General features: G+C 42.6%; 1 protein-coding gene across 2 annotated transcripts in view; it reads left to right on the top strand.

Annotated features, from left to right (window-relative positions):
- The window catches only part of TMEM164 (transmembrane protein 164), a 42,799-nt gene that overhangs the window by 10,403 nt on the left and 12,575 nt on the right, over positions 1-19,821 (top strand). For both annotated transcript variants that reach the window (XM_033137167.1, XM_033137168.1), the window contains exons 3-4: positions 10,396-10,445; positions 12,396-12,462. In XM_033137167.1, the coding sequence (XP_032993058.1) occupies positions 10,396-10,445; positions 12,396-12,462 (117 nt within the window). The remainder of the gene's footprint in view (positions 1-10,395; positions 10,446-12,395; positions 12,463-19,821) is intronic.

Raw genomic sequence — 19,821 nt, 5'->3', positions numbered from 1 at the left:
TTTGTTACTATGGTATATATTTTTGTGTTTTTATATTGTAAACCACCCTTTGACCCTTGAATGAAGGGCTATATAGAAATAATAATAATAATAATAATAATAATAATAATAATAATAAAATATAATTGGAGTAATGTGCTCCCACCTTGATGTAACACTCAGCACCCAAATGGCTGGAGGTTTGTCACTTCTAGCATACAAACCTCACCTTTTCCTTTTTGATCCTTTTTTCCTTTTGAAAAGGTTACATTTCCCATGCTCCACTTAGCAAACAGAAGTTATTTGCTCGGTGGATTGGCCAGAAATACTGCACTCCTGAAGGCTGTTTAGTGCTGCATGTTACTGTCTACAGTAGATTTCACATTTAGTTAGCTACTTTTAAAAAACCTGGAAGGCACTTAGAAGTTGGTCAAAAATTCCTTTGTCTAATAATGTTTCTTTACCAAGGTTTGGGTTGGTGGAATAACAGCTCCTTGAATTAGGGGTAAGGTTTTGTGGATTCCAGTTCATTGTCATTGCCTGTCATAACTGTTAATTGTGGTTCTATCAACATGAAAATTTGTAACAACTTGTACTCTTAACGTTTTTGTTGAGCTACTCAGTGGCCTGGTTTACATGTTATGATTAAGCCTTGATTTGTTTAGCCAAAGTGAGATCCAGGGCTGTGTTACCCATAGGTGCTAGGGGTGCAGGGCACCCAGGCACCGGGCTCTCAGGGGCGTCAGTCCGAGAGCCTGGGGCCCGAGAGTTGAGTACGGGGAAGAGCCCACCCGTCGGTTGGAGCGCCACGGCAGGCTCTTCTGCTGTGACTTTCAGAGACCTTATAGATTTCTGTTTTATTGTTTATGTTGATGAGAATTACATTATATATGCTCAGTTTCATGTCCTGTTTTTGACATTATATTAGTTGTGATTACATATTGAATGTTTGCAATTTGGTCACGTGTTGCCTTGTTTTCGCTTCGCTTTAGTATTCTGACATGTTTTAAATCATTTTTCTTGATTTTACTGTTTTATCTTTTGTAAACTGCTTTGAGGTTGTTGGGTTGTTGTTTTTTTAAAAGTGGTGTATAAATTTCATGAAATAAATAAATAAAAGCCACTGAATGGTCAAGGAGAAGCATCAGGGTCATACTCCCCATATCTTGATAGCAGTCATCAGTCAGGGGTAATTAAGGGTGTTGTGCTTCTAAAACGTGGCGTGAAACCAGACTGGAATGATCTGGAGAATCTGCTTCCTGGAAGCATCCCAGAAACTGGCTAGGCACCACCCTCGCAATCACCTTGCCTAGGGAGGGGATATTAGAGACTGGTTGGTAGTGCTAGAATTTCTGGTTTTCACATCATCACCTCTTTCAGGGAAGTGGCTTCAACTCCCTCCTGTGGGATGGCATTGATCTGAACTCATCCAGTCATTCCTGTTCCGTGAGATGTTGCCATACGTGAAGGGATCAACAGGGCACATAGTCAGCCTTACCACTGCAAGTGTCCTGTCGACATTCTTGGGCTGCAGCAACTGAAATTGATCTTGCAAGCTGTAATTGGGCACCAGAGACCTCCAACATGCCTTAACCAGTTGCGACATGGAGCTGAGTAGTTTCCCCCTCAACATGATTTGCAAAGCTGTTGGAGCATGCTCCTGAGTGGTCCGTTTCTAAGTGATGCCATGCCACACTAGTCTGGACTGGTTTAATATCCTGCTCTAGACTATTGCCTGCTGTGGATTAAGGCTGCAAGTGGAGAGTTGAAAAATCACTCAAGGCTCAACTGAGTTGCTAAACAATATTTTCCAGCATGTTGTGCCTTCCTAATAACTCCTGCCATTTTCATTTTCATGGCTGTTTTATCATACTAGAGTTGCACTTAGAACAGATACGTTTTTAAAAGGAGTGATGTGCATCTAGTAGCTCATGCTTCTCACTAAACCTGACCTTGGGTGTAGCCAGGATTTATGTTGGGGGATGGGGCAGACTTTTTGCTAGTGGGGGCAGAACTTCAGTTAAGTATTTTTTTTTTCCATTGATTTACTTGATTTGGGGAGAAGCTTCCCCTGCACCTCCTTGGCTATGCCCATGAACCTAACTTATTTTTAGTTCCTAATGGTCTTTCTTTCAACCATTTCCCCCCAAGACTTTCCTTGCACTGATTTTGTGTCCATCCATTAGCTCTTACCGTAATTTACTATAAACTGAATGATGTTTCCATTGTAGTGATCATGTTTCCAAGACTTGTTTGCTCTGAAAGAGTTCCGTGGATGGAGTATCTACTGAATGCACTATTTAGATAAAAAGCAGGTTCTACAAAGAGCATAACCCAAATGCAGCCGGCTTGTCTAGATAACACTTGCAATTAGGCTTATGGATGTCTTTGAAAGGTTCAGTGAGTGAACTGGGTATAATCTTCCTTGATCTGGTATTCTTCACTTCTTAGCGTTGGTTAATGCCTGAACCTTGAATAATGCACAGGAAATTCTGGTTTTGTGAGAGCAATTATTTTGTGGCAAAATAAATTTGGCTTTGCTTGTGACACTGAATTTTCTCAGTTAAGGAAACTCTGCTGAGCTTGTTGCCTCTCTTATTGGCAGATGACTCTGTGTGCGCCTCTGTTTCCTTGGCAGGGAAAGCATGAGGGTCATTTCTATTCTTCTGCAATTTTTTCTCTGAAAAATGGTTTGAAAACACTGCTGAAGCTGCCATCTCCATACACATGTGCTCTGTGTACCAGGAGTGAGAGGATCAGGGAAACTATCATACCTTTCTAGATTGGGGAAAAGCATAGTGAGGCTGTGACCAGCACACTGGAGCTATGAAGGCATTTATAGGGATATGATGATGTGATTTGAGGGTGGTGTTGACTGCTGGTGCCTAGCCTTTATTGCAGAGGTAGGTGGCTCTCTTAAATAGACAGATGGAGACTGGTTTCCAAGGAGGCTGCCTTTCTAGGGTGGTGACAAGTATTGCATCAGTGAAGGCTGACGTCTTCTTGGAGCATGATCCGAAGGTGCATAGTTATAGCAATCTTGACGAAGGTAAACAGATCTAGGTCCAATAATTGCCTGGGAGGAGGGCTGCATGGCATCCCCATGTGTGCTGCTTTGACATTCTTCATGGAACAAAAGCAGAATATAAGGCTACATTCACACCATAAATTTCAAGTGCTATGATACCACTTTAAACAATCTAGGTTCCCTTTAAACAGTATGGGGGCTGTAGTTTTGTGAAGGGTGCTAGGAGAACCCTATTCCCCTCCACAGAGATACAATTCCTAGAGTTCCCTGGGCAAGAGGGATTAATTATTAAACTTCTCTGGGAACTACTCTCAGCACCCTTCACAAAACTCCAGCTTCCACAGATCTTTGGAGGAAGCCATGGTTATTTTAAAGTGGTATCACAGTGCTTTAAATACATGGCGCAAATGTGGCCTTAGTGTAATAAACAGTTGCAGTGATCATGCATAAGATCTTGGCCAATCCTGGATGCCACTGAGTTGTTGGACCCCTGCCAATCTTGCTTGCAATCAGTGCCAAGCACAGATGTTGTTTGGTGAGGGAGGGACATTGGATAACATCCAAGGTTACTCATACTGAGTGTAGGCCCACTGAAGTCAAAAGGACATGAACTTGCTATCAAAACAAATACTCAAGAAAACAGTATCTGTATAAAGGTAAGCACAGGTAACATGTGCTTCTAAGTTAGGGTGGTCCAACTTTTCATACCAAGTGGGCCACTTCATACTTACAGGAATATTAAATACCCTCTTGGGAGTGGCAGGGGCGATGTGTAAATGGTGCATAATGGTGGTATCAACAACACCCTTGTTAACACTTTCACTTACAGGGTTGCAAGTTGTCAGCTCCTTGGAATGCTATGCAGTTCAGTTTCACATCAGTTTTGCATCTACCCATCTTCATTGTTCCACTCAAGTGCTGCTCTCTCTGCCTAGGTCATCACCTCGTCATTTGTAACACCTGAAATGATAGGAAAGCTTTAATTTGTGGTGAACATTTAGCAAAACAGTATCCTCATAGTTTAGAGAGGTGCACAGAAGTGCCCACAGGAACATACCCAGCTTCAGGAGCGAGCCAGCAGTAAATCACACCATGCAAGTTGGTGTTACCGGTAACTCTTTATTAGCAAAAGCAGGATCCGCACAAGAGTGTCAGGCCCAATGAGAAAAGCAACTCGTCTCTGGTAGGTCTTGTCCCCATGAAGCAGTTGCTGAGACTGAAGGTCCCTGCCTGTCCACAGCTAAGTTTCCTCTTCTCCAGGGTTTCCCCACAAGCAATTGGAGACTGTATCTTCACAGTGCCAATCTCTTCTCTGCCATATTCATGCTTCTTCTGGGAAACTAGGTGGGAAGGGAGCTTGTTGCAAGAGGAGGAGGAGACACCTGTGAATCTTCACCATCAGGACTCACCCCTGCCTCTTGGCCTCCCTCATCCCACTCTCCTACTTCAGCTTCTGCTTCTGGACTTCTTTCTGCCACAGACTCTCCCAGCTCACTAAGCCCTACTACCCCTTCAGCTTCCAACACCCCCTTTTCCCAGTCTACCCCCTTCTCCCTGCGACTACTCATCGTCGTCCCACCACCATTCCCTGGGCTCTGAGCCCCTTCCCTTGGTGGTTGCCCAGCTGGTTTCCTTCCACCATTCCTCTGCATCCAACCGGTCCATGACACTCAGCCCCATATTTCTTTACTGTTTTCTGCAAGTCACTCAGATTTTGGAGGAGGGTTTCTTTCTGCTGTTTATCATCCTCAAGGGGGTGAAGTCTGCTCCCCACCTTCCCTGGAACTCAGCTCCTGTGTGGGGGGCTGGAGGCTAGGCAGGCATGGCATTGGGGCAGGGAAAGGATCCTCACCTAGCTTTCCTTTTTGCCAAAACGGCATGCAAAAGTAGTCTCTGTATAGTATATGTGCTGCTTGCAAAGGAGCACACCGGAACCACTCAATTCAGAGAGCATTTATAACCCCTAGCTATGTTAGCAAAAGTTCTGTCAAGCCAGGCCTGTAGCAATATGCCTCCAAAGGAAAAGCATTTTATAAAAGCCCTCCAAGTCCTGGCTTCCTTCCTATTCACTCTTCCATTTAGTTGGCCAATGGCAATGCACCCAAAGGAAAGGCATTGTAGCCCTTTGAATGTGTACATTGACAGATCTTCTGCCCTGCAACCTGCCACGCCTAGTGCTGCTGCTGAGGAGAATAAAGGGAGAGAGGAGGGTTCTTAGGAGTTGAGGCATGTGTATTGGCGACTTTCCAAACCTTGGGTTGGCTCAGGAAATGATTCACGTTCTTTCCAAATCTTTTGGAATGAATTTGCATTATGGGAGAGGGTGTATCAGGCCAAATGCCTATCTTAGTTCAGCATCCTGTTCTTACAGTGGCCAACCTATGGGAAGCCTGCGATCAGGACCTGAGTTCAACACAGGGGTGTAGGTAGCTGTTCCGGCACCCGGAGCAGCGGGGCAGGGCGAGCCACCCAGAGGGCCGTGTTGGTGATCCACCCGGGGGGAGCGCCACGGCAATCTGCCCAGGGGGGGTGACGCGGTGAGCTGTGTGCATGGAGTCCGCCTGGCGGATGCAAGCCCCACGCTGCTGTTTCGGGCAGCGCGGGGTCCCAAGCCACTGCGTCACTCCCAGGAGAGATACGTGGCTTGGGCACACTGCAGGCCAGGCCCCGTGGTAACTGCTCCCCCCCCCGCGGTGTGCCATTTTGTCACCCTCTCAGGGATGACAGCTGGGGTGGACCACACCCCCTTCATACGCCCCTGGTTCAACTGTGCTCTCCCCAATAGTGATTCCCATCAAAAGGTATTCAGAGAAATACTGCCTTTCACAATGGAGGTAGAACATAGCCATTGTGGCTAGTATCCACTGGTAGCCTTCCTCCCCTACCATGAATTTGTCCAATCCTCTTTAAAAACACCATTCAAACTGGTGGCATCACAACATCTTGTGGGAGCAAATTCCACAGTTTTAACTACCGGTATCTGCTATGTGATGAAGTGCTTTCTTTTTTCTGTCTGGAATCTTCCAACACTTAGTTTCATTTGAAGACCCTGAACTCTAGTATTATGAGAAAGGGAAATGCGTAATTTTATACACCTCTGTCATGTATCTTCTGATTCACCTTTCTTTCCAAGCTAAAAATGCCCCAAATGTTGTCACCTTTCCGCATGGGGAACTTGTTCTTGATTATTTTGGTGGCCCTTTCCTGAACTTTTTATTGCAATATCCTTTTTGGGGGCGAGGTTACTGAAACTCTACACAGTATGTCAAGTGTGGTCTCACCATAGACTTGTATAACAGCATTACGATATCAGCAGTTTGATTTTTCAGTCCCTTTCAGTAGCAGCCTCAGAACGGAGGAAGATCTTTCCCTCTACAAAGTGTACCGCCAGATTGCAGGTGGCTGATACTGATTGAATAATGCTATTTTAATAGCTTTTTATTTGATGATTAGTACATTGTATTGGTGTATTTGAGTTCTGTTTTGTTTTTGACTCTTAGATTCTTTTGACTACAATGCAGTTAAGACATTTTCTAAATAAGATAAATACTGTAATCTTTGAGATGAGCAAGTTCTCACCCAGTTACAATGCATGCTGCCACATCAAGGCCTTCGATATTTGGAGAAAGCTGGAAATGAATTATTGATTGTCTTCTTTATCTTTGTGAAAGTACAGCTTTAAGCACAGAGTAAGGGACCAAAATAAAAAAAACGAGTTCACCAAATGGGTTACACAGGATATAGCAAGGCTGGTGTCATTAGCAGTGCACATGTGTTAAGGTGACAGTAATTACTATGGAATTACGTGGGTTCCTGCTGTTGGAACAGCACTGATGTTAATTAAGCAGATCCGATGTGGCTTGGATAATGTTTACAGCCCTGACAGATAGGGCTTCTGGCATATGACGACTGTTAAAACAAGTGTCACTAGTGATTTATGAATCTGAACACTTAAGTGGCAAATGCATTTTGTTTCATACATGAAGCAGGGATTGGCCTTTCCAATTTCCATGCTTGTTGGTGTCTTGTTACAAACTAGGTGTCATTAGAGACATTAAGACCAAGGGGAAATTGGTCGATGTATGGATTCCTTGCACTCCTAAAGCCTGATAAACTGCTGGGGGTCCCCAACATGGCTCCCATGGTGACTGTAGGGCCCTTGGTGCCAACCAAAGCCTTCTTGGGAGTCCTGAATTTGGGGGAGAGGGGTGCCTATGTGCCAGTTGTTTTATGAAATTATATTTTTGCTGTCCACAACTGTTTGTTAGATTTCACATTGGGTCCAAAACGGTTGGGAACCTTCGAAAGCAGAAAGGGGTTTTGTGTGGAATAACTAAAACAACACCCCTCATATATTTACATTATAAAAAAAACAAATTTCAAAGCATTTTCTTGAATTATGTATAAAAAAGAATATAAACGCAATTGGGATATACACCAAAGATAAATTGTTTGCCTGTCACATTACAGAACCACTCATCACTTGATGTTTAACAGCTGAGCGAGAGGACAACATTTTTTTTTTTTTTAAAGCAGTTATGCAGTCCAGATTTCATGAATTGCTGCTGGCAAAGATCTTGATATATCTACTTTTTCACTGGCATTGCTCTAGATAAATTTATGGGGATGGTGTTTCACCTCCCCTTTCCCTCCATCTAGAAATGTGAGTTTCTGAATGATGATGTTGCTGTCTGCTTACTGAGCTCAAACCATGTGTACCCATCTTTGTCCACTGTCATATTGACAGGGCCGGCCCACCTGTGAGGCAAGGTGAGGTGACTGTCTTGGTCTGCAGGATCCACAGGGGCAGCAGATTTGGCCTCCAAGAAATACATAGCCCAATGCTGCAGTTGCTGCCGTAGTGGCAATAACAGCTGGGGTGCAGTTCTTGGAGGCCAGATCTGCTGTCACCTCAGCAGCTCCTTCCAGTTCTGCTACCTACTGGTCTCCTCTGACCCTCGGCCCCAATGTAGATCTTCATTCCACCCTTGTTCTTCACGCAGATCTTCACTTACCTCTTCTCCCCTGGCTGGGGGGTGTCGTACTGTTTTGTGGTTTTCCTCAGGTGCCAAAATGTCTTGGTCCAGCCATGCACATTGCTATTTCTTTTCTTTTTTTTCAACCTTTCCTTTGTTGTTTGCCCAATAAGGCATAGTTGTGTAGATCCCATAGCAGCTGTTCTCTCCCAGGTTTAATTCATAATTATTATCTGAATATAAGGACACATAAATTTAAAGTATGCAAAAGAACATAGAGAACTGTCACCCATGGCACCAACCTTTCCATACTGCTGCGACTGCCACTGTGCTTATAAGTCCCCAAACTAGTGGGGAAGCAAGGATCCCCATAAGTCCTCGGGCTGTTATCCTAGAATTTGGGGGAGCTGCCAGCCAACTCCCTTCAGCTTCCACTGGGTGCAAGAGTCAATCCGTATCTTTAATATTCCCTAAACTTTAAAGCAGTCTGGCTTGTGGGAGATAAACCATAGTGTTCTATAACAACCAGCCTACCTACTGTATTCAAAAACGTTAAGGGAGTTTATTTTAGAAAAGCAATGAGTAAGGACATGGGGGAGAGTTAAGCAGAGTGCAATATGTAATAAAACATATTATTAATATATTAATAAAAAATAATAATAAAACACTCAGCATCTAACTAATTTAACGCTTGAGCAACCTAGACTTTGCAGGCAGGGAGGGCTGCATCATTCTTCCAGATGTTCCAGTGAACACAAAGAAGACTTTGGTATAATACTGCTTTAAATATATGGTATTAATGTGGTCTAACTCTTTGCCTTCCTGTGTGTGGTCAGCCCTTCAGTGATCTGGTTACTAGTGATCTTCAGTAGAGGTTCCTGGGAATGCTTGTGGATGAGCTCTGCAACCTCATGGGATCTCAGGGTTGTATCCAATACTAGTCACACTCCAATGAAATTAATGCCCACCTCCCATTCCCCTTACAGAGCTACAAGCCCCAGAGTGGTTTAACAATCATTCCTTCTTCACAGAGAACTGTGACTCTAGGTGTTTCCTAGCAACTCTTAGTGCCCTTAGCAAACTATGGCTTTCATTTTTTTGGGGGGGGGGGAGCCATTGCTGGTTAACAGGGCATCACAGTGTTTTATGGTGTGAATGTAGCTTGGTTCTCTGCTGCCTCAGAGGCAGGACTGGTTCTAATGAGCCAGTAGTGGTTAAGAGCAGTAGACTCATAATCTGGTGAACCAGGTTTGCATCAGGCAGAGGCTGGAGATGCTTTGGCTCTAGATTACCTGCACTGAGCAGAGGGATGGACAAGATGTCCAGGGATATTAATGTACTTCATGTTACTTGACTGTTGTCAAATGTTTTGGATGAGCAAGCCCCACAAGTGTCACAGAACACTTAGATACCAAGTGGACTCTTGAATCTGCTACTCTTCTGCTCCCCCCTGAAAGTTAACAGGTCACACGAACTTATTTGGTCATTTACAGGTATCTGAAGAAGTGTGCACGCACACGAAAGCTCATATCAAGAACAAACTTAGCTGGTCTCTAAGGTGCTACTGGAAGGTCATTTTTTATTTTTTATTTGTTCATTTATTTGGTAGGGGTGCCATAGGTCTGGAATTTCTCGAACATGGCCAGGATTCATCCGTCAAAAATGGTGTCTGGGTGGAATATTTGAAAGTCGATTAAAATGTCCAGGAAAACCTGGGCATATGGCAGCCCACATTGGAAAAGTGTTGAATAGTTTTCACCTCTTGAAATATGATAGCCCTATTTTATGTGGCCACACACCCAAATTCTGATTGATAAGCTCACACAGTATAGTATAGTATAATTTCCCCCTCTGGCTTTAAGCCCATATACATAACAACCCTAAACAGAAAAAGCTCACACAGTTGCTATATGAATAGCAGGAATAAGATGTTTGCTTTTACCAGTTGCCGGAAGCTGCAGAAGGGGAAAGTGCTCTTGTGATGAGGTCCTGCTTACGGGTTTCCTACAGGCATCTGGTTGGCCACTGTGAGAACAGGATGGCCGGACTAGGTGGGCTATTGGTCTGACCCAGCAGGCTCGTCTTATGTTCTTGGAAACTGTAGCTCTTGGTAGGGTATTGTAATCAGTGCTTCCACTTGAGCAGTAAGTAAAGGTTCTGCTGATGGAGCTAACGTTAACTGGTGGTGAACTTTGATATCAGGTGTGTCATAGTAGTCACTGTTGAAATAAGGAGAAAGATCCCGAGAGAAGTTGAAACTGAATATTTGCACTCTTGATGGAATGTCTGATAAGTGGAAACATCTGGCGAAAGCTGTTGGAGCAGTTTTAAAAAAGTGAAGCAAACTATTTGTATCATGCTCTGCATAAAAAAAACATAATTGTGATTTTTGTTTGTTTGTTAATATTTCAGATTTTTCTGCTTGCCTGTCCACCCTGTCATCTTGCAATGGTTGTCTTCAGGTAACACTTTTAGCAACTTTCATATTTCATGTAATTTTATGTGAAATATTTTAGGCCACATGTCACAGAAAAAAAAAACTTACTGCGATTGCTAGTCACTTCATTGAAAAGGTGAATTGACAAGATAAAATACAAACAGATAAAATCAATTGAAAATCAGAAAATTTAAAACAATGTACATTACATGATTCCTAAAATGCTCACCCAGCAATACAATAAGGATGATAAGTTCTACCCCACTCTGTGAAAGGTGAGCAACACAGTTGTGGCTAACTGCACTACCAAAACCCTGGATAAATAAAAAGTGCCTTGGCTTGGCACCTGAAAAGTGATGGTCCCTAGGGGGAATATTCTACAAATGGGGCCACCACTGAAAAGTCCTGTTCTCTGAGCCACCCTATGATAAGCTGCAGGGTTCAGGCTACCTCTGGGCTAAATTGTGAAGGTAGATGTAGCAAAGACCAAAGAATAAAAATGTTTGGATCTAGACCAAGGACTCAGCTACACAGCTGCAAATAAAACATTTTAAATGTGTTGTAAAGTGCAATATACAGATGTGACACCAGATGGCAACAGTGAGCTACGCAAAATTCAATGTATTTTTCAAAACGTTTTTGAAAAAAAAAAAGCATTTTCACAGTGTTTTTTATACGTGTGTAGATTCCACCCAAGTAAGCATCTGCATTGGATTTATTAGCCACCGTTCATGACAATGATCCTAGAGCAGCATGTAATAGTTACATAACAAATATATGAAAAATAGTTACATAACATATATCAGAAAATAAAAAGCATTAGATCAGGAAAACATTAAAATAATTTAAAACTTATATCAGTAGGTTAGGTAAAGGTACCCCTGACCATTAGGTCCAGTTGCGGATGACTCTGGGGTTGCGGCGCTCATCTCGCTCTATAGGCCGAGGGAGCCAGCGTTTGTCCGCTCCACCGACAGTTTTTCCAGGTCATGTGGCGAGCATGACTAAGCTGCTTCTGGTGAACCAGAGCAGCGCACAGAAACGGCGTTTACCTTCCCGCCGGAGCGGTACCTATTTATCTACTTGCACTTTGACGTGCTTTCAAACTGCTAGGTTGGCAGGAGCTGCAACCGAACAACGGAAGCTCACCCCGTTGCAGGGATTTGAATTGCCGACCTTCTGCTTGGCAAGCCCTAGGCTCTGTGGGTTAGGGCCTGATAAATTCAGTTATTTCTAAATGCTTGCACACACAAAAATGCATCTTTTGGCTGTGTCACTAACCGGAAAATGTCACTAACTGGGAAAATGTGCATCGTTATATACCAATTACATAAGCATTGAAATATAAACATCTATAATTAAAATATAGGGGGTGCGGGTGGCGCTGTGATTTAAACCACTGCGCTGCTTGGACTTGCCGATTGGAAGGTTAGCAGTTCGAATTCCCACGATGGGGTGAACTCCCGTTGTTCGGTCCCAGCTCCTGCCAACCTAGCAGTTCGAAAGCATGTCAATGTGCAAGTAGATAAATAGGTACCGCTCCGGTTGGAAGGTAAATGGCGTTTCCATGCACTGCTCTGGTTTCGCCAGAAGCGGCTTAGTCATGCTGGCCACATGACCCGGAAAAACTCTGCGGAAGTGAACAAACGCCGGCTCCCTTGGCCTGTGAAGTGAGATGAGCGCTGCAACCCCAGAGTCGTTCGCGATTGGACTTAAAAGTCAGGGGTACCTTTACCTTTTTATAATTAAAATATGCAATAAAGCAAACACAGTAATTAAAACAGGAGGCTTGTATTGAGAGATGAAGAGAATGCTTGTGTATAGGTGCATCATCTGAAGCCAGCAGAATGCCAATATGGATAGGCATGGACAGTGCAAATCTCTTGCATTACATTTTATGCAGTCATATGGAACATCTGTTTAAAAATGTATGTTCTTACATTGTAAAGGTGACCCTGTACTTTCCTTTTGTTAGGTTGCAGATGCATATGCTTAATGGGGCACTCTTGGCATTGCTGTTTCCTGTGGTTAACACTCGATTGGTGAGTAAGCAAAACCTGCCTCTCTCCTTACTTGACTCTGTGTTCTCTCCTAGATATTACTCTTATGTCCTTCCACAACACACTCTTTCCCTGGAAAGACACTTGACCTTTGCAGTGGATTCCAGGCAAGGCCAACGTGGAAGTGAGCACACAGTACCACTTAGGCAATGTTGATTTAGCCGCTCTCATTTTTAACAGAATATACTGATCTTTGATCACACACATTGGTAATAATGGAAGTGCGGGTTATGCTAATGTCTCCTTTTCAGGTAAGAATGTTTATCATGCAACAATTAAACCCAAATAATTAAACAATCATTAAACATGGCTATATAACTACAGTGGTGCCCTGCTAGACGAAAATAATTCGTTCTGTGAATATTTTTGTCTAGCGGGTTTTTCGTCTAGCGAAGCGGCAATGCAAACCGCGGTTTTCGCTAGACGGAAATTTTTTTTTTCTTGCGAGGCAGCCCCATAGACAAATTCGTCTTGTGGGGCAGCCTTCCACTAGACTAATGCCTTCGTCTAGCGAGTTTTTCGTCTAGCGAGGCATTCGTCTAGTGGGGCACCACTGTACATGGGTCACTTAAAGCAAGATAACCCCACACTATTTGACTAGAATCTGAATGCACAGAGTGCAATTTTGTGTATTGTTGGTTGTTTGCACTGATCTGTCTTGAGAGACAATGCAGTGTGCCTCTGGGGGTGAAGTCAAACTACTGAAGAATCACAGCACCTGTTGTGACTGCAGAGATTGATAACTCATAACTGCTGCCTCCCTTCATCTTTTCCAAAAATAAAATAACCAGGTATTCATATTTTAGAATGAGCTGTAAGCTGTGCGTATTTTTATTTATCCAAATTTTGTTCTCCAGCCTATCATTTTAGAGAAACAAGTGTCCTGTCTTGATGACAGTGACTAAAAAGAATTGGGTTAGCAAACTCAAATCTTGTTTCGATACTTTAGCAGTTCTTCCCAATCTACTGAGAATCTTAATGAGATGTCTTATGAATCAACAGCTGGTTACATTAAGACCAGATTAATGATTACCCTCATTATCAAGAATATCATGGCTTTAGCTGAGAGGAGCAGAAGTGAACTTGTTGGCAAACAAGAATGCAACTTTCAGTCAGATTTCATTCTCCAGATTTTGCACTGCCATTTTCATTCCCCCCAATGTGCACAAAATACAAATTTCACTTTTAAAATGTATTTTAAAACTGTGCATTCTAGGGGGGTAATATACTGAAAAGCATACAAAGCACATATTTTTGGACGAAGAATCTATACAACCTGGTCAAAAGATGTACAATTTAAATGCAGATTCCCCTCCCCCATGCATTCTTAAAAACAGAATGATTGAACGCCAGTGAAACTGACATGGTTAATCTATCCATTCTCTCATGTCAGAAAAACTGTTGATTCTTTCCCCCCTTAGTGCCCAACTTGAGTGCGCAGAGAAAGGGATGCCTTTGGTAAATGGCATCTGTCTTGTTGGTAAGAACTAGGCAGGCAGCATAGCAACATCCTGTGTTTGGACAAGCCAATTCAGGACTTGCTTGCCTCTCATAAGTGGGTGTTCCTAGAGGGAGGCTGTTTCAGACTGTTCCATTTGTACAGGATGTCACTGGATGCAGTGATGGTGGTAGCACACACTAGTCCTCTGAAATATTTGTTCACCTGCCTCCACTAACTTTTGCCTGCAAAATGCTAAATTCAGATATAATGACTTTTGCTTGCTGTAGGCCTTTGGCGTGGTGAGTCACAAATAAGTATCTGCTCTGAATTAATGCAGAGGAATTAAGACAAGCCACTTCTATGTCAGACACAGATACGAGGGCCGGTGAACTCAGAGTGCCAGTGAAGTTAATTCTTTATTCAAAGAAACAAAACAGCTCAGGCCTAATGAACCCAGTAACTCTCCACAGTAGATATTGCCCCAACTAGGTAGTTATGAGGACTGAAAGTCCCTGCCTTCCCACAGCGCCCTAAGATGACTCCTTGCCCTTGTCCTTCCCAAGCAATCTGAGACTTCATTGCCTTGTCTCCCTTTGCTCTGCCCTCTGCTCTCTCCAGGGGGGCAGCAGAGCTGATTGCAGCAGGATGGGGAGACTCCCTGGCTTCTTCAGCACTCTGTCTGATCTCTGCTTTGTGGCCCCTTCTCCTCTCCAGCCTCCACTTCTGCCTCTGCCTCTGGACTGCTCTCTGCCCCAGACTCTTCCTGCTTACCAAACCCTGTTGCCTCTTCAGCTTCTGACACCTCCTCCTTCCAGCCTGCTCCCTCTTCTCCCTCTGACCATTGACTGTCGTCCCACCACCCAATCCCCTGGCTCTGAGCCTTCTTCCCTCACGGGTTACCCAGCTGGTGCCCCCACCACTCCTCTGCATCCAGCCAGTCCAGGACATTCTTTAATATAGGAACTTTCCTGAGATCTATATCTATATCTATATCTATATCATCTATATCTATCTATCTGTATATAAAATAAACAAAACAGGGAAATTAAACAGAAATTTTAAAAAGAAATGCAAAAGATGTAGTTTCCTTCTTGAAAAGTTTTTTTTTTAAACCAAGTCTTTTAAATGCTCTAATCTTCAGAAAGCTAATGAAATAAAGCACCACTTCTATATGTTACAGGCCTTCCTTACTAATCCCCCCTTTCCTGTTGGACCATTTTAATTAGGGCTGAGAGGAAATTATCACATATCATGAAAGCGAGTGTATAAGAAGCCAGCTGTCATAATTACAAAAGGCAGTTCAGTAATTTCTAATATGCACAGCACCAAACCTTTCTTTATAACCAGCAGGAGTAGTTTTCCCGGCTTTTGTTGGAAAGCTGAGAACCCGCTGAACAGATTGACACAAACAAGGTGTCATTGAAACCCCCATGATGTACAAACAAAGTACTTCCAGTGCTCAGTTTCACAATCTGCTCTCTGACATTTATAATTCAAAGATCTGCCAAGCCCCCACTTTAGCATTTGGGTGTTTGTTCATGCTGCCTGGCCATGTTAGCCACATAGTGAACAGCAGCAATTTAGGCCCAGGGTTCTCTGCTTGAGCAGGCTTTGGCGATCCAAATGTAGAAATAATAAAGGCCTGGTTCGCAGGAAACTATGGTGTACCGAGACCGTGTGAATGCACTGCCTCCTGGGGAGAAAATCACAGCCAGTTTGTTCCTCTCCAGTCCTTTTTATAATAGTTTGTGGCAGAGCAGCTCAGACAAGCAGTACTGGCCCACCAATGAGGCAAGGTGAGGCAACTGCCTCGGGTGGCAGTATCCCCAGGGGCAGCAAATCCTGATGTAGGTCTTTATTTTTCCCCTTGTTCCTGATGTAGCTCTTCTCTAACCTTTTCTTCCCTGGCGGGGAGGGAGACACCATTTTGTTGTTCGTCTCAGGTGTCAAAATGTATTAGGCCAGCCTTGAAGACAAGGTTTGGCTTTATGTATCATTCAAACCCAGGGTCATGAGTAATTTTGTTGTTTTTGTTGTTTAGTCGTTTAGTCATGTCCAACTCTCCGTGACCCCATGAACCAGAGCATGCCAGGCACTCCTGTCTTCCACTGACTCCCGTAGTTTGGCCAGACTCATGTTGGTAGCTTCGAGAACACTGTCCATGAAGGAGTCATGGGTAATACTTCTCTGCTAACCATGAGCTGCAGCCCAGGTTTGTTCCTGGCTGCAGATCAAGTTTTTTTAAAATAATAATAATAATATCCTGCCTTTTTCTCAGACCAGGATTCAAGGTGGCTTACACAAATTAAAACAGCGCTGATAAAATAACAAAAAGCTAAAAACATACTAAAAATAATAGCTGAAAAGTAATTAAACTCTAATAGAATTAAAACAATATAAAAACAACTATTTTTGTTGTCATAAAAAGAGCACAGCACTATTTAAAAGCCCTTTCCTTTAAAAACAAACAAAAAACGAACAACCCCATCAGTCTCCCAAATCTTGTCAGAATAAAACAGTTTTCACCTGCTGGCGGAAGGACAACAAGGAGGGAGCCAATCTAGCTTCTCTAGGGAGGGAGTTCCAAGGGACTTGGATGACATTCTGATCAGAGTTATGTCTTAATTGCAATGCCGCACTGAGCTAAAATTACCTGGGAGGGGAGGAACAGAGTAGCTGCACTTTCCTTCCTGAGAGTTTACACATACACACTAAGCCCTAGTCTGGTTTAGCATTACATGCAAATGTCGCAGTTTCCCCCTCTCAACTTCTCAAACATGGTTAAGTGTTTGGAACCGCTCCCCCCCCCCAATGAAAAGAGAGCCTGGAGCCCCCCATGGGTCTATGGGCTAATTTCTCTTTGCCCACATACATTTCCCTTCCATGCTTTTTCACTATTAACTGTAGCAACGGTTCCCAACCCCGCAAGCCACTTGCTTGTGGACCACTTAATGATTTTTCTACCTGTTGAAGCAATTGCAAAGCACTGTGCTAGATGCTGTGTGGGTTTTAACTGCATTTTTTTAAAAAAATCGCTTCTTTCATTTTACATAGTATTTCATTGTATTACAATTTTCCATTTTTAGACTTTTATTTATTTCATTTACATTCTGCTTTTCTTCCCAAGGAGCTCATGGTGACATATATGGTTCATTTCCTCCCTATTTTATCCTCACAACAACCCCGTGAGGTAAATTAGGCCCGAGACTGTGACTGGGAAAAGGTTTTCCAGTGAGTCCCATGGCTCAGCATCAATTTGAACCTGAGACTCCCAAGTCCTAGTCCCAACACCACACAGGAATTGATATTGCAATACAATATAAGAAATAAAATAAAAGAAAACATGTCATTAAAAAACAGTAGATATAATATAATGCAATGCATATGGTCCCTCCCATCTTTAACCACAAATCCACAGACATGTCACAGACCACCTGAATGAAGCTCAAAAGCCACCTGTAATCTGTCGGTCACAGTTTGGAAATCCCTGTCTGGCTGGTAGGAAGGTGCAAATAATATATATTTTAAAACCAGACTGTATGTAAGGACAAAATATGATGCAAAAATTTCCTGCTCGGTCTATCATACAGTAGGCCCTGCATTACATTGTGCCTAATGTCTTTCGACAGTAACAAATCAAAATTCCAAGTGGATATTTTAGAGGGTAATGAGAAATTATTATCTAAAATGTACGATTATCTATTAGATTGGCATACTAAGGATGAAGAAGTCAAAGAGGTAATGACAAAATGGGCGATAGATGTTGGTCACGATATACAATTAGAAATGTGGGAAAATTTATGGAAAAAACATATGAAATTTACGGCATGTATATTGTTAAAGGAAAACATCATGAAAATGATGTATCGATGGTATCTCACACCCGTAAGATTGGCAAAAATGTATAAAAAATATGATAAGAAATGCTGGAAATGTGAGAAGAAGGACGGTGAGTTTTACCATATGTGGTGGACATGTGAAAAAGTCAAACCTTTTTGGGAGGCTATTTATAATGAACTAAAGAAAATTTTTAAGTATACATTCCCAAAAAAACAAGAGGCTTTCCTGATTGGGTTAGTAGGGGAAGAGATTGAAAGACAAGATCAAAATCTCTTCTTATATGCCACCACAGCCGCGAGAGTACTATTGGCGCAAAAGTGGAAATTAAAAGAGGTACCAACAATAAATGACTGGAGAAGGAAGGTATTGGAATACTCAGAGTTGGCAAAATTAACTGGGAAAATAAGAGAAAAAAAGGATCAAAGGTTTCAATTGGAATGGGGTAAATTTCTGGAATATATAAAGGACTATAAGGAGGTGTAAGCACTTACGGGGTATAATGGAATTCTTGTAACAGGACAAATGAGTAATGAAAATATGAAGATAATAAAACATGTGAAAGAAGAAAAGAGAAAAGAAGAGAAAGCGTAGGAAAGAGGAAAAATTAGAAAGCCAGAGAAGAGAGGGGAGGAAGTCAATAAAAACTCGGCGGAGTTTAGCAATATTGTAAAACTTTATTTGACATGTATATTTGTGTTTTGTAAGATGATGAAAATAAAAAAAATATTTGCAAAAAAAAAAAAAAAAAAATAATGTCTTTAATGTGGTCAGTGCCCTCCAGGTATATGCAGTCCTGTTTATTTTTAATTTCATTTGTATCCCACCTTATCTCCAGGGAAATACTTGGAGTGTACTTGGTCTTCCCCTTGCAATGGGGAAGTGAGGTAGGCTAGGCTGAGAGGCAGTGACTAAGCTTGCCATTTGAGCTCCATGGCCAAGCGAGGATTAGACTAGCATAGAATCAAATCTAAACTCCATAAAAGACCACATGAGAAAAAAAACATTAAGTTGTTTGGGTTCCAGACAACAAACCTAGTAAAATAAACTGTGTAATCTGGAAACATTTGCAGCTTTCGTGAAATTCTTAACTGCATTTGCATCCTGCCTGTGTAACCAGATGACGAATGCTAAACTTAGACCACTGAAGAACTAGCTCCTCTTGGGACAGGGATTATGGCAACATCAAGCTTTGACGTTGCTTTGCTCAGCTGCCTTTTCCAAGGCAAACCTCCAAATGGTGTTCTGCTACCTCATAAGGCCTCTTTGAAACTGGACCTATGAATTCTGGAAGCAAGAAGATGCAGAGTTCCAGTTGGACTTCCAAGAAGCACAGCTTGAATCCTAGGTAGCAGGGGCAATGTACTTTTTTAAAAAATCAAAAACAAGCTCTGCATTATTGACTCAGTTTGTCAGATAAAAGTACAGTGGTACCTCGGTCTACGAACAGCCCTGTTAACGAACTATTTGGGATATGAACTCTGCAAAACCGGAAGTAGGTGTTCTAGTTAGCGAACTTTGCCTCGGAAGCCGAACTGTGGAAGGGCACCAGCAGCAGGAGGCCTCAGTAGGGAAAACGTGTCTCGGTTTAAGAACACTTTGGTTTAAGAATGGACTTCCGGAACAGATTAAGTTCATAAACCGAGGTACCACTGTAGTGCCCCAAAGCCTGTGGGGATTGGATCGGGTTCCACCTTGACTCTGACTTCTTTATATGGTTTCAGGCAAAGCACTAGAATTCATCAGCATCGGTTTTCCATTTGTAAACTGGGAAAATTTTCTCTGTATATTCATAGAGTTTATAGACCACACCCTATAGCTGTTCCCTGGGGAGCTCACAAAAAATATCTCCTAGGCTAGGGTTATTCTAAGAAGGAATTTAGATTTAGGGGCTTGTCATGTAAATAAGTAACACAAGTTGAAGTCTAGGAAGAAAACTTGGTAACTCTGAAGAGCTTTGCATGTGGTCTTTTAGTATTTATTTATTTAGTTAGTCCTGTAGATCTCAGTTAATTGTCACATTAATTTGTGTGTCACATGTGATTTAAAGAGGCATTTACCGG

Source organism: Lacerta agilis, chromosome Z (genome assembly GCF_009819535.1).
Source record: "Lacerta agilis isolate rLacAgi1 chromosome Z, rLacAgi1.pri, whole genome shotgun sequence".
Taxonomy (NCBI): Eukaryota; Metazoa; Chordata; class Lepidosauria; order Squamata; family Lacertidae; genus Lacerta; species Lacerta agilis.
This window is presented reverse-complemented; position numbering and strand designations above follow the sequence as displayed.